The sequence below is a fragment of the Mirounga angustirostris genome, unplaced genomic scaffold (assembly GCF_029215605.1).
Source record: "Mirounga angustirostris isolate CCGP_5_RB_7025 unplaced genomic scaffold, mMirAng1.0.hap1 SCAF_156, whole genome shotgun sequence".
Classification (NCBI taxonomy): domain Eukaryota; kingdom Metazoa; phylum Chordata; class Mammalia; order Carnivora; family Phocidae; genus Mirounga; species Mirounga angustirostris.
In genome coordinates this window covers 25,994-41,753 of record NW_026991864.1, presented here as the reverse complement: position 1 = coordinate 41,753, position 15,760 = coordinate 25,994, and the positions used below count along the sequence as shown (strand labels likewise).

The 15,760-nt window shown below is 47.5% G+C and overlaps 1 protein-coding gene across 1 annotated transcript in view; it reads right to left on the bottom strand.

Moving 5' to 3' along the window:
* LOC135363382 (Golgi SNAP receptor complex member 2-like) overlaps positions 1–15,614 on the bottom strand; it is a 28,939-nt gene extending 13,325 nt beyond the window's left edge. The window contains exon 1 of the mRNA XM_064583940.1: positions 5,864–15,614. Coding sequence (XP_064440010.1) covers positions 5,864–6,154 — 291 coding nt within the window. The 5' untranslated portion in view covers positions 6,155–15,614. The remainder of the gene's footprint in view (positions 1–5,863) is intronic.
* Between the last annotated feature and the right edge of the window lie 146 nt (positions 15,615–15,760).

Genomic DNA, 15,760 nt, shown 5'->3' with positions numbered 1-15,760 from the left:
AGGGACCATGAACAAGTCATTTAACTCCTTGGCACCTCAGTCTTAGGTAAAATAGGGTACTAATAATCACCATTATTTAAAGGCTCAGAGATCCAAATGCAGTATGAAACTGCTATGTAACCTACATAGCATCACACACACCTTTGCGGTTGTTTTTACTTAAAAGTAGTGGGAACCATCTGGTCATTCTCATCTCCCTGACTTTGCCTCTACTATAATTAGCCTCCCACCAGAAGGCAAAATCAAAAAAAGGAAAAACTGGTCTTGAGATAAAGTAATAGTTTTTACACCATCATTACTGCTCATCAAAAACACTTGGAGAGCTTTTTAAAAATAGAGCTTCTTGTCCTCCAGACTTAATGAATCAGAATCTCTGGGGATAATAAGGTGAATGAGGCTGGACGATATAGGGGACAAGTATGGGCACCTTTACAACCACTGGAATATCAAAAATAGAAGGCTGGCTACTTATTCCTCTACAAATTTCATCCGAATGCAGTATTATTTAACTGTAAGATGTTTATTCTGATTTTCATCTTTTTTTTTTTTTCACTCGTTGCTCAGGCGGTTCAGGAGTTTTCAAGATACATAACTTTAAACTATTGATCTCAATGTAATTTCAGGGACGGCAAGAGATAACCACAAATTGGGTTCAAAGTTCCAGTGCAATTCATATGCTCAGTTACTGCTGTGTCAATTCAGCTACAATCATTAATTTTGGCAACTGCAAAAGTTAATTGCTGATGCTCACAGAATTGTGTGTTTTCTTCAAGACACTCAATCACCAGGATTATGAAGCTGAAAGGAGCCTGGAAGTTTAACTGGCCCAAAACTAACATTTTATAGATCAGAAAAACAAGGTGAAGAAGTCTAGAATCAGAACTCCCAGGTTCAGTACTTGAGGGGAAAGACAGACTTTAAAAGACCTGCCCTTTCTTAGCAACGTGAGAACTGTCATTCCTTTTCCAACTGACTCATAGGTCAAATTTTTAAAGCCCCTTCCTATAATTTTTATATGAGACTGAGGCTCCCAGGGTGAGAGCAAATTCTGTCATTTTAATACCGTTACAAAGTGGGCTCTATATTTTCACTCACCCAAACCAAACACTCCATCATTATGCTCTCTAGTATAAACCATAGCAGAATAAAAAGGGGAAAAGTGCAGCAGCAACAAGATCAGTGTCAATAAGAGTAGGGGCTGACATCATTTAGGAGCTGTGGGCTACAAGGAAGCTTTTTCTGACGACCTTAGTCCAGTGATGGATCTTTCCAAATTGTTAAAGAAGATTCCGTCTGTACTGCTCATTTACCCTCCATCCCATCCGGCCACACCTTAGATCTTTCTTCGGACGTCCCTTGACTGGTCCAAGTAAATAGTAAACTATGTGTAGGGGCCTCACTCCCCACCAGCTCTACCAACCCAGAGCATCAAGCTGGCAGGTGCTGGACAAAGTAGTATAATCTGTAAGTGTGACTTTCCCTTCGCCTAGTCTACCTAGCAGGTAGTCACGGCCTCGAAGATCCCAGGAGCCGTCCGGCCCAACGTCCCCACGCATCAGGCGGGACCCTCCATCCGCCGCTGACTTGGGCATCCCGCCAGAGATGGAGCGCTTCCGAGCTGCCCCCGGCAGCGCCCCGGCGGAAGGACTCGGCCTCCACACTGGCGGACGCCCCGAGGCCCCAGCCAGGGGAGCCGGCCTCGCCCAGCCTGGCTGCGCCCCCGCCCGTGCCCCGACGCGGCCCTCACTTGTGCGTTTGCTGGTAAAGCGGCTCCATGTCGCCGGCCCCGCCGGTCCGGCCCTGGCTTCCTCGGAACACGTCCTCCCAGCCCCGCTTCCGGCTTGCGGCTTCCGGCTTCCGGTCGCAGGACCCGCCCCCTCCTGCCGACCAGGGCTGTCCCCACGCGCGCCCTGCTGGCGGTGGTGGCGAGAGAGGAGGAGGGCAACGGGAGAAGAGGCCCGGGCGCGAAGGCTAAGTGTAGTCAGAGGCGCTGCCGCAGGTTGGGGACGAGGAAGCATAGGTTTTGGCAGGGGGCGATCGTCAGCATCGAGTCAGGCGTTTGACAAGGGCAGTCGGAGAGGACTGACGTGAGGTGCTCAGAGCCCGGCTGCGGGAGAGCAGGTGCATACCTGCCCTTCGCTGTAAACTACCTAACTGTGGGTCCGGAGATTTCGCTCTTCACTGGCCTTTCTGACCCAAGCTTCTCCTATGTCAAATCTGTCCGTTTACTGCCCCCCCCCATTCATCCTTCCAATAAACTCACAATGAATGAGTGGTTACCACGTGTCGTGTGTGCTGTGGGAGAAACCGGGTTCCTCTTGCCCTCAAAAGAGGTCGCGTTCTAGGAAAGGAAGTAAGATAAAAGTACAAATAAACATCTACAAGGGAGAAAGTCCAAAGAGACTGAGCCGAGCTGGGGTCAGCCCCGTCGGAGATTCAGGAAAGACTTAATGTAGGAGCTGGCATTTGAGTTGGGGCTTGAAGGATTTGGACGCTTCGGTCTCTCCACGTAGACCTAACCCGTGTCCACCCTCCCAGGCTTATCTGCAGTTCCTCTCAAGGGAGGAGATGTTCCTCTTCCTTTGACAAGTTGATGCTTTTATTTTCCTGTATCCTGGAGCCCACCCAGTTTTGTGTCCCAAGAGACTGTCCACTCATGTACATTCTTTCCCTAACATTTTTCCATTTATTCTAATATTTATTTATTCATGAGCACCTACTATTACTAGGCACAGATCCTGGGGGGAGGAATACAAGGTAAGTTACCCTCAAACGTCTCATCTCTCATAGTCTGTTGAGAGGGCTAATTATGCCCTCAAGCTACATGATCAGGTAGAATAAGTGCTATAAATGGTACAAAGTACCATTTTTCTGAAGAAAAGCACAAAGGGTTCATGGACTAAATAGAGATGAAGGGAAGGACATTTGAAGGTGAGGATATAGCTTGAGAAGAGGAAAATCGTGAGAAAGAACATTAGACCTCCCGTGGCTGGGTTTAGGGAGCTTGGGGCAATAGTAGTGTTAGAAAGAAAGTTGGAGCCAGATCATGGAGGATCTTAAATGTCACGTGTAGATTTTTATTTACAAATTTTTTAAAAATTCTATAGGTAGTTAGAAGCTTTTAGAGGTTGGATAGAAATTTTAAATTTTCTCAAAGAATTTTTATACCTACATTTTGCTCTTCTTTGGACCTCACAGCATCCCCGTGAGGTGGGTAAGGCCGATAAGGAAATTGAAGTCCAGAGGACCTCCCCTCTGCTTCTCAGGCTCTTAGGTCTTTATATGGGCATAGGGCTTTCTCTAAAGAGAAGAAAACTCCATCCCTCCATCTTGCTGCATTTTTAACTTCTATCTCATTTTCTTTTATGACTAAGCCATCTGGACAGTTGATCTACACTGCCAACATCTCTGTGGGTGGCTTGCCTTCCAACCTCTCCTCTGTTCTCCTAGAACTGTTTTCTAGCTCACCAGAGTCTACCTCACTTAGTCCAGTGGTCTCTTTCCATGAATCTTCATACATATATTCATTAAACTCATACTATGTATCAGGCACAATGCAAGGATTGGGGCACAAAGATGAATAAAACATCCATCAGCTTGCCATAGAAGTTCTTTATTTTTTATTTAAAATCAATTAAATAACATATAGTGTATTATTAGTTTCAGAGGTAGAGTTTAGTGATTCATCAGTTGCATATAACACCCAGTACTCATTACATCAAGGGCCTTTTTAATGCCCATCACCCAGTTACCCCATCCCTCACCCAACTCTCCTCCAGCAACCCTCAGTTTATTTCCTACAGTTAAGAGTCTCTTATGGTTTGTCTCTCTCTTTGATTTTGTCTTACTTTTCCTTCTTTAATATACACATCTACACAGAAGGGAAACATCCACAGAGATATTTAGAATATCATGTGGTGAGTGTGGAATAGAGGTGATTACGAACTATGTGATGACAGAGAAGTGACACTTAGCCTAGTTTGGGGATTCAAGAGGACTTCAAAGAGAAGATGATACCCGAACTGAGTCTTGATTTATTTCTTTAAAGCTAGTTACATTATTACTCATGATGCTGCATCAACCTTCACACTGACATGAATACCGACGACCCAAAGTTTGTTACTATGCTTCACTGATGATGACACTAATGGCAAATTTTCCCCAGGGTATGCAGGAAAAGATGAATAATAATTCACTGTTAAGAATTTTTTAGTATAAATTTATAATAATATAACTTATATATAAGCTATTATATATTATGTATATATATATCTATCTTCCAACTATGTCTTTTCTTCCATTCTTTAGGCCTTAATCCCTGCATTCCTAGAATATGATCTCTTTCAGTGTTGACTGCACCCCTGCCTTCCCCACACTGAAACCAGTTGGCAGAGGAGAAAGGGTAGTTAGTCTGGAGGTGCATGGATGAAAAAAGAAGTCCCATTCATGCAAGGAATACATGGCCTTCCCCTAGCCCTACTTAAGACTGACTCAGTGGCTCATGACATCAATAGAGTGATCAAAGGAAAGAGAAGACATTGATTGTAAAAGCCAGTCGGCAGAGTAATTGTCTCGAGCAGAGAAGACAGACATGGCCACCTCTGGTGGACTGCCTGACGTGCAGTGCAAAACCTGTGGTGGGCGTGGGGTAATCACCCTTACCAGGGAAGGTGGGGAGCCCCACATGGGGCAAAAAATGCTGCCAGCCCCACTATTCTGGTGTGTTGTAGACTGGAGGCAGGCTTGTGGTCAGAACACAGGCTGGCAAGAGCCATGACGTGGACCCAAACAGGTGGCTCAGCTCCAAGGGTCAATGGTGGACTGTCAGTAGCCCAGAGTCCTGAACTCATCCTGTATCCAGTATGAATGGGAATCACCCCAAATCAGCAAGTCAGTACCATTCAGGTGGGGTGACCTTGGGCAATGCCACAAAAGAAATACTGTGCTGGTAGACAGAAGCAATCTTCTTGCCAGATCGCCCTGGACAACCCACAGGCATGGGCTCTGGAGCTTTTCAGGGCACTTGGTCAATCGATACCACGTATGGGGTGGAAGGTTGGACAGTATCCCGAAGTGCAGAAACAGAGGAAAATGATCCCAGCCACTGAAGGGGGACTTAGAAAAATTCAGAAATAGCACACCAAAGTGGGGTCCCACAGGCCTGGGACCTGGGCCAGGGACTTCACTTGCCCGGATCTTAGGACTATATCATGTTGCAGAATAAAGGTGGTCTCATATTCTTTGCTCCCATTAAAAGATGGAGTCTAATTCCATTTCCTTTTCAATCTGAGCTGGACTTAGTGACTTGTGTAATCAATATAATGTGGCAGAAGAGAAATGCTGGGTTTCCCAAGGCCAGGTCATAAGAACTCTTGCAGTTTCCACCCAGCTTTTGGGAGCACTCATGCTGGTAAACCTGAGTCACCTTGGAAGAAGTTCAACTACCCTGACACTATCATTCTGGAAGGCCCGTATGTGTAGGTGCTCCACTCAACATGCTCAGCTGAGCCAGATCTCCCAGCCAAGGCACCAGACATGTAGGAGAAGCCATCTCGTACCCTCTGTACTAGTCTATCTGCCAGCTGAATTTCACCCAGTGATCTCAACAGGAAGAAGAATGGAACTGAAGGATCATCGAACTCAGGCTATGCCTGAATTCCTGTCCCAGGAAATCAAGAGATAACAGCAAACTGGATGAGATTTTAAGCCACTGAATTTGGGGATAGTTTGTTATACAGCAATAAATACCTGACCTCAAAAAGTTTGTTATCTAGATGGAGAGACAGGGTACAGGACTTATGAAAAGGTAACAATGCCATAAAGACAATTAGGTTCTGTCAGAATGCAGGGAAGGAAGAGATACCTTTGAATGTGGATGATGAAAGAAGGCTTTCCAGAAGGGATGAGATTTCAGCTGGACCTTGAAGTAACAGGAAAGATTAAGACGTATGGAGAGGCAGGCGCAGGGCATTCCTGGCAAGCCGGGAGGTAAACTTGGCAAGGTGGAGGGAGTCCCGGGCAGTCTGTGTGGTTCCTCTGGGCCAGAGCAGAGGGTCGCTGCAGTAGAGAAAGATGACGCTGGGATGCTGACAGGACAGATGCATGGGGAACGTCTGCAGGGCTTTGAGCCTTGGCTAATGGAGTCAAGCAACATTTCAGGAAAATCAATACGATGCCTTCATGCTCTCTCCTTTTATTTAAGCTTCAAGAGGTGCCACACCGTTCTATGGTTCCAGGATTTGGCACACCAACTCGGGATCAACCTGTGTGTTCCCTTTGTGGTGTGCTAAACTTGAAACCTCTGAAGAGTATTTTTGACCTGTCCAATTTGATGGAACTTAATTCTTGTCTCTGAAACCAAATTAATCTGTTGTGTGTCTCTGGCTGCCTCGTTCGGTTCCTTCTCCTAAACTGTCAGTGCTCCCTATACTCCCCACCCTGGTCTCTGCCCCCCGCTCCCGGCGCATCTCCTAGTCCTGTTTCCTTCTGAGCCCCCTTGCCCCTACTGTCCATCCCATCTGTGCCACACACCAGCATACCAGCTCAATTCCCCTACCGGACTATGAGAGCCCGTCGAGAGGTCCCATCATTCCTCAACCACTCCCTCCCCTTTTCAATCATCTTCTTGAATGATGCCCAAGCGATCCTTCTAACACAGAGATTTGCTGTCATAGTTACACTGGGATTTTTGATAGCTCCCTGGTGCCTACAGAACCCGGTAAAAAATTCTTATCTTGGCAGGCAGAGCCTTCTTTACTGACCACATCCCTGGCCATTCCCTCCATCCTCACTAACATGATTGCAGCTGTTCTCACAACGGCTTTGGTGTCCTCTTGCCTTTGCATGCACTATTCCCTGTGCTTCAGACATCCTTCCCTCTGCCTCAGGCCCGATTAACTCCCACTCATTCAGGTCTCAGCTCTGGTTTCACCTCCCTTGGGGAGCACCCCTGACACCCAGGCTGGAGGGAAACCCCTCCCCCGTGCCGCTCTGGCACCTGGTGCTCCTACTTCGCACTTGTCACAGGTGTCCCAGTTCTGTGTCCACCAGCCTGAGGGCGGGAGATGGGGCTTTCTCCGCTGCGCCTTCCCAGCATCCAGCTCAGTGACTGGTATTAGTTATGTGCTTGCTGAATATCTGTTGCCTTGCAATGGACTCTGTTTTAATCAACTTGTTCTCCTCAGTATTCTACCTGCCTGCCATTTCGGAAGCCCAGAATTATTTGAGGGTCGACTTTTGGGCAATTAGAAACGGCCTGCATCACAGGAGCCATCTTTTTTTAAAGATTTTATTTATTTAAAAAAAAAAAAGATTTTATTTATTTATTTCACACACGGAGAGAGGGCTAGAGAAACAAGTGGGGGAAACAGTAGAGGGAGAGGGAGAAGTAGACTCCCCGCTGAGCAAGGAATCTGACGCGGGACTCAATCCCAGGACCCTGAGATCATGACCTGAGCTGAAGGCAGACGCTTAACGACTGAGCCACCCAGGCGCCCCCAGAGGGGCCATTCTTGCTGAAAGCCTCATCACTTGCAACCAGTGCAGAGTGTTAAACAAAATGCCTCCTTCTCAAGTACTTTCTCAACAGGTTCTCATTCTGTGCTTGTAAGTACCTGGTTAGGGGACAGGACCAGCATCGCCACCCCGGTTTTCTAGACACACATCCTGAGCCTCACAGAAATGAGCTTGCTTGCCCAAGCTGACGGTGGGTAGGGGAGCTAGGTCCAGGCTGCAACCACACACTGCCCCCCGAGGGGCTGTTGGTTCATCCTGCCGTTCAACCCAAAGAGGGCCTTGCCATAGAGAAGTTAAGACACCTCTGATGGCTTCTGCTTTGGACAGCAACAAAACCCTAGTCATTCTCCAAAGCCAGAGAAACATAATCTCACCGCCTCTGGGTTTGCTCCCCAACCCCTTCGATTAAAGCTGAGCAGACAGAGGGGATGGCATTTCTGAATTCAGAGGCTGCAATGAGCTAAGAAAAACAAGCATCTGTGGCTCCTTCCAGGACCCACCAGGTGGAGGGGATGTTGCCCCGGGTGCTGTGGGAGGTGGGGAGGGGGGTCCAAGGAAGCTGCCCTCCATGGACAGTCCATCAGCAAATTGTCTCATGTAGCACATAACAGCCAGGAGCAAGGTGGGGGAAGCAGGGTTTTGTCCAAGGAGAGCCAATGTATTGTAAACAGGATAAAAGGGGCTGGAAAGCCCCACTTATCATTGCTAATGTGTCCCCAGGTCATCGGGGAGCTAGACCCCCACCGACAGCCCTGAGCAAGGAAAAGAGAATTCCCGATTAACCCCATCACCTGTGAACAGAGCCAGGGCAAAGGTCTGGCTTTTCCTCTTGCTAAGTGATTCCCAGGGTCATTAGGCATTTGTGGGGATCAGCACAGTTTTTAGGAGGCCCTCTGCCAGACTAGAGAAACGCCTTCTGGTCCTCGGCTCTTTGGGGTCACATGGAGCAGGCTGTATGTGCTGCGGGTGTCCTAGGGAGGAGAGGAGGTCTGAGGAAGGCAGAGGCAGCATGAGGTTGGGAGTTGTTGTAGGGGGGAGGGTGGTGGTCGCCTGGTTCATCGCGGGGGACAAGGAGGTCTGTGTGTCAGCACATGGAGCAATAGATTGGCTTAATTCAGACTTGAGGAACTGAGAGATTGCCCTCTGGACTCTAATGATCTCATTCATTCCTTACAAGCCCCTTGTGGGCAGGTACATTAAATTACAGATGAGAAAACCAAGCCTCAGGGAGTTTAAGTGCCCAAAGTGACCCAGTGGGTGGCCTGCGCTCAGTCCTCACTAGCCAGCAGCCAGGGCATGGCAACTTCAGCTGGAGTAGGTGTACCTGGTCGATAGGTAAGTGTGGCAACTTCTGAGGGATGCGTGGCTCAACTGAGTTCCGCTTTCCTCTGAACATACTTTACCCATCCCAAGAGCCTTCCTTGGTCCTCTCGATCTCCTCCTTTTGGGTTCGCATTTTCCTGGACCATGGAGGCACAGGATAGTAGGAAGACTTCAGTATTGGATACAGAGAGCCTGAGTTTGATTTTCCTTTGAACTTGATTCTTTGGACAAATCAATTCATTCCTCTGAGCTTCCGCTTCCTTCTCTGTTAGACGGCGACAATAATACCCACTCTGTGTACTTTACCGAGTTGAAGGAGGATTAATGAGAAGGGAAACGAAGGGTTTTGCATGAGATTCGAGGGTTCATTATTTTCACAGTGACTGTTGCGAGACCTCCTGAGTAAATTTCTTGCCTCCAGTTTTCTCTCCACCGCCCACCTGCCTCTCCAGGCATATCGCTTTCAGATCCACCTGCCTAAAATACTACCTTATGCACGTCTTCTGCTCGGGGACCATCGGTGTCTCCCTGCTACTATTTCCTTGGCCTGGAACTCACCTTTCCTGGTCTGGCCCATCTCCAGCTCCCAAACCCAGAGCCTCTGCTTCCTTGCCTGACCATGGGCTTGAGTCACAGATCCCACTTGGGGTGTCCAAACACACTGTGTGTTCTCATCCTCTGATACCTGTGGGCCTGTGGCTCCTTAAAGTGATCTATCCCTTTTCCAAACTGGCTCAGATCCCAACCCCTCCTCCAGCCGACTTCCTGACCGCCCATCCTGTAGCAGCCTCTCTACCCTCTTGTCTTCATCTTTCTCTGTGCCTTAGCATTCACCTCCTGGGAGTGTTGGCTTTCCATGGATAATATGTCTCCAGGTTAGATCATAAGCTTCTTGAGGACAAAGACCTGCTAGTGTCTTCCAATCAATCTGCTCAACTAATCTAGGCTAGAGAGGCAGTGGGCTTAAGGGAATGTCCTCAGCAATCACTCCATCTGCATGTCAGGAGACAGTGCCTTACCCCAACATGTGCCCCTTGAGCAGCAGTACTTTGAGGATCTGGCTCACATGAGGGCTCAACATACATCCATGAATTGACTAGAGCTGTAGCAGGCCAGTGTGTGTGTGTTGGGGGTTGGTGTTTAGCAGGTGACAACTTAGTGGGACCTGGCAAAGGGTGCCAATCTAGAAGTCCTCTATTCTACAGCCCCATGGGCTTGCCCCAAGCATGTAGGAACCCCTGTGCCATCCCCTTTCATCTCTGCCCTTCACTGAGTCTTCTGGGTTTTAGGTGTGGAGTGGGAAGCAGGAGGCATGCAGAAATTTCCTCCCATGCCCTTGATAACCAGTGAACTGATAACCAATCAACCTGCTCATTTACCATCAGAGGAGCTGAGTCCTTAAGAGGGGATGTGACCTACGCATATCACCCAGAGTTCAAAGCCTAGCTGGGGTTGGAATCTGCATGTTTTGATTCCAGTCCAGGGCTTACCTCCCTACCTCTGGGTGACACACACATGACAAGGCCCTGTAGTCAGGGCTTCTAGAAGTGCAGGTCTGGGAACCAGAGCTCAGGAACCATCCCTGAAGCCTTGTCTTCAACATGCCAAGAAGTGAAGCAGGCTGATCCAGACTGAAAAGTCTCTAAGAAGGAGTCTCTAGGCCCCTCTCTAAGGCCTCTAACCTGCCATACCTTGGTACATCCTATCTGGTTGTTTTCTCCCCTTGAAATGAAGGTGCTGTCGGGACGCCTGGGTGGCTCAGTTGGTTAGGCTTCGACTCAGGTCATGATCCCAGGGTCCTGGGATTGAGCCCCACATTGGGCTCCCTGCTCAGTGGGGAGTCTGCTTCTCCCTCTCCTCCCTACTCGTGCTCTCTGTCTCTCTCTCTCTCAAATAAATAAATAAAATCTAAAAAAAAAAAAGAAATGAAAGTGCTGCCCCCACAGTCCAAGCTCCATGCGCTGTCACAAGCTGCTAGCCACACGTGGCCACAGAGCACCTGAAGTGCAGTTAATGCAAATCAATGTGTCCTGTAAGTATAAGATATGCACCGGCTTTCACCAACTTAGTACAAAAATACATAAAATATATAAGTACCTTTTAACACTGATTCACAGTGAAACGATAATGTTCTTAAAATGAATTTCACCTGTTTCTTCTTCCTTTGTTACTATGACTTCTAGAGACTTAAAACGGAATATGTGGCTCACATTCGTCGCTTCTGCTATGTTTCTATGTGGGCAGCCCTGGTCTGGAGTATTTGCCCTTGGCCTCCCTCTGAGGTTGCTGGCTCTTGAGGGCAGGGAGCTGACTTGAATAGTACTTCTCCCCTCAAGTTGTCCCACCCGGACAGGCCCCCCAGGACTGGCACATGCTGATGCATAAATTGGGTTCTCAGTTCTCCGGAACGCAGAGCCTGGCCATATGGGCTCCTCTGGGTTCCTTTGGGTCCACAGAGTCTCAGAATGGCGTCTGAGAGCGATCAAGGCAGGCTTTCCATTGCAGATGAATGGGGCTTCAGGTTCAGGTCCAGGATAAGGTAAGCCAGGTAGCAAGGGCACAGAATTTAAGGAGGCACTCATTGTCAGGATGGGGCTAGAAACTTCACTTGCCACCTGCCCTGCCCCCAGCCCTGTCAGCTTCCACTACGGTTCCTCCAGAGGGACCCAGGCAGGAGCCACATCTCCACAGGGGTCCACAGCTGAACTCACCGCTGTCCCAGGGTGATCCTAACAGCCACCTTCCAGGGCAAAAACCCCACTGCCGGGCCCCACAATATGTTCCTAAAGTTCACAGACTTCATTCCCTTCCCTGTAAAACATGCATGGTAACAGCACCCACCTGTTAGGACTGTGTTAAAGGCTATGTGAGATAACATAGGTAAAATGCTTGCTAGTGTGTCTAGCACAAAACAAGTACTCAATAAACTTTAACCTCCATTTGTTACCGTGCCTGTTCTTACCATCACTGGTAAGACTGCTTAGCCTCCATGGACCCGAATATAAAAATGTAAGGAAAGGAGAATTATATTCACTAGCATTACCAAAACAGTTATCAATTATCAATGAATCCTAATCTGTAAGACAAATTTTAATGACAGAGTAGACTGGGTGTTGGAATAAAGAAATGCCACCCAACAGCAAGAAGCATGTGTGATAAAACAGAGCTTCTGCCAAATCAACGCCAAGGTAAAGGTGAAATACAGTTCACAGAGCCTCACCAGAATCAGTGCTGGCCATCAGGACCCAAAGAGGGTAAGAAAGACATATACATCAAGTGCAGAAAAGTGCTAGAGATTTTTTTTTTTTTTTAAGAGATGAGATTTTCAAGGAAAGGGAAAAGAAAACTTTCAAAACCTTTGAAGAAAATGCAACATTGGACTGAAACCATTCCAGTCTGTCCACTTTTGTTCTGTCCAGCTCAGGGCACTGTTTTTCAAAAACTGTCTATTCAAAAATTCTAGATCTTTGTGCTTTCATTTAGAAGACACCGGAAAAAAAAAGATGTATTATATACATACATATATATGTGTACGTAGAGGTACAGGTCATAAACAAATAGCATGGGCCGGAGGATCTGGACGACCACCTCATAAAGTACCCTGCCAAGAGATTCTGAGCCTGCGCTTCTCCTGAGCATGTGGACTGGCATGTGGTGGTCCATGGCACCGTCTGGCAGTCAGGGGACACTATTAAAAGCACGGAGGAGGGCTGCATATGTGAAGAATCACTTCCTCCAAGAGAAGGCCTTATGACAATGACATTTGACAAATATCACTAACCACGGTTTTGCAGCTGTGTGTATCGAGACAAGTCGTGGGAGAACTGACATCACAGGGACACCAGTAGTAAAATGACAATGACACCACCTACCGAGCACTCACCCTGTGTCTAGCACTGCTCTAAGCACTTCACATGCCTCAACTCATTAATTCTTCCTAGCATTCTTAACCCCATTTTGCAGATGAGGACATCAAGGTCAGAAAGGTTGAATAACTTGCCCAAGGTCGCGAAGCTGGTTAATGGAAGACTCCAGCGGTCTGGCTCCTGACTCCACATTCCTAACCACTAGACTGTAGTCGTGCTTCTCAGTGATCACTGTAATTCAGACCCAACCAACACAAAAGAAGCTATTCAGGGCATCAAACCTCTGTTCACAAAGCAAACTGCAATTTGGTTTCTGGAAAAGATTAAATTAATACATTTCACTTGGAATGTTATGTCTTTTGTACTTTCTGTTTAATCTCTCAATGTTTTGATTTTACAGTTGTAGGAGTTATAAACCCATGTTATTTATGCCTAATTTTAAGTTACAAATATTTAAGTAATACAATAAAAATAAGGGAACTCTTAAACATTGATGAGAATCTTTACTCTTAAGACATACCCCCTAAGAAGAGCTGGTGCTGGGGTGTCTTTGTGCATCTGTGTGCTCCCAGTGGGTGCTGGTCCTCACACCACTGCCCAGTGCTGGTCTGTACGTCCTGACCCTCTTCCCTCGAGTTCTCCCATAACGCCCAGGACAACACTTCCCACACAGGGTGGACGGTCACTGATTCAATGACCTGAAGCTGGACATTTTCCAATCACAAGACTCATGAAATATAAAAGCAAGACACATGACAAAGACACATGGCTGGCCTGTGGGAGGAGGGAGCGAACGAAGGGCTCAGATAGGTGAACGAACCCAAGTCACGCCACCCGCCCAGTGGATAGGTGGGGATTGCTCCTTTCCAGCATGTTCTATCTAAATTCTTCCGTTTGACATTTGAAAGTTCTAGCTAATGTGCTCAGTGCTCAGAAGCCACTTCAGGGGTCTACCAGACGCTGTTATGTGTGCAGCTCACTCCCAGGCATCTGATCTGATTCGCAGACAGCCATATGAGGGAGTCTCCATTTTAAGATTTATTTATTTGTCAGAGAGAGAGAGAGAGCGAGCGAGCAAGAGCACAAGCAGGGGGAGCTGCAGGCAGAGGGAGAAGCAGGCTCCCCGCTGAGCAAGGAGCCCAGTGAGGGACTTGATCCCAGGACCCTGGGATCATTACCTGAGCCGAAGGCAGAAGCTTAACGACTGAGCCACCCAGGCGTCCCGCGGGAGTCCCCATTTTAAAGATGAAGAAACAACTTCAAAGAGTCAGCAGTTTGGCAGCCGTTACTGAACTTGTAAGTGGTAGAACAGGACTTGAAACTAGATCCACTGCAAGCCAGTCCACACCAGCACCCAATCCGGTGTTATTCCTACACCAGCTGGGAACCCTGTAAAGGCCTGAACCAAGAGGGTGGGGAGCACCCAGGAGTAGATAAGAAGATCCTAAACACAGGCTGCGGGAGCATGGCTGAAGGAAGTACTTAATAAAATTTACCATTTTCTACCTATTAGAGGAGAAAATATCCAAAAGTTTGATAATACGTTCTGCTGACAAGGCTGAGAGGACAAAGGCCCATCCCTGACAGAGGGTAACCAGGCAGTATCTGTGAAAACCACACATTAATGTATCCTTTGGCTCAGCAATTCTGTTTCTGGGAATTGACTGAACAGAGTTACTTGCATAGACTTAAAAGACCACATACACAAAGTTATTTCTAAAAATGTGAACTCCAATGCCCATTAAATACAGGGCTGGTTAAATAAACTAACCAGCGATGGAAAAACAGGCAATTAAAAAAAAATAATAAAGAAGCTCTGATAGGACACTCCAAAACAAAAACTCTGATATGATCTCTTCCAAAACAAGATGTCAAACAGTGTATTTAAAATAGCTTTTGTGGGAAAGGGGGCAGGGACAAGAAAAAAAAACATTTAAAAAATCTGTATATTCATATTTGTTAGATGCATTTAGAAACGTCAGAAGAAAATCTAAGGAATTAATAACTGTGGTGACAGAGGTGTGAAAGGCTTTTCACCGTATGCATTTTAGCCTTTCTCTAACCATAAAAAGAGATCATCTATTCAAAAATTACTGTTAAAAAGCCTGGATAAAGAAGGCTCTGCTTGTGGTGAGCATGGCATAACCCAGACATGGTGAATCGCTATGTTGTACACCTGAGCCTAGTAGAACATTGTGTCTCAACTATATTCAAATTAAAAAAATTTTTTTAAAGAGAAGGCTCTGTCCAGGCTCCCTCCTCCAGTCAAGTTCTTTGTTCCATGGACTCTTCCTCCACCCACCTGTTGGCCCCTTTTGTCTGCCATATCCTCCAGTCACTGTTCAGGGTCTGTGTCCTTCCGAGGCCTTCTGGGAGGTCACAGAGGAGCACCCTTATCCGTTCTGCTTCATTGCATTGTTTGGAATTGTAAATATCACCCTGAACTGTTAGTTTCCTTCCCTCTAGAGGCAATAATATTTTACAATGTGCCTCAGAGAAATGAGGTAACTTGCGGAAGTTCACCCAGGGGCAGCACTGGATGGAGCCTGGCCCAGCTCTGAGCCCTACCTAAATCCATCCTCCTCACAGCCCCATGTGGCCTCCAGTCCCTGAGGAAGACAGCCGACGTCCCCTTTGTCTCTCTTTATGCCCTTAGAGAGGTCAGTGCTCAATGACAGGCAATCACATGCTATAGGAAGGGAGACTCGGAAGAGGAAGAGAAGGAGGCAGGCAGGAAGAGAGTGGGGGAAGAGTGGGGGAGGAGCACTCACTCTTGCAGAGACGGGTCTGAATCCTCAGCATTTGCTGTCCCCAGGTCTGAGTCGTAGGACACGGGCTCCTCAGAATGGTCTGGACTCTTGCCGCCATTCTCTTGGAGTAGGCAGCTATCAGAGCTTAGGCTGCAAGACAGCTGGGACGAACTGGCCGTGTCCAGGCTGAGGGAGGAGGCCGTGAGCTTCCTGTTCCGTCGGATCTTGGGGCCTGAGTGCTGGACTTCGATGTCCTCCGAGCCTGAGGAATGGGAACTTGAATCCGGAGACTCTCTCCGCGGTAGT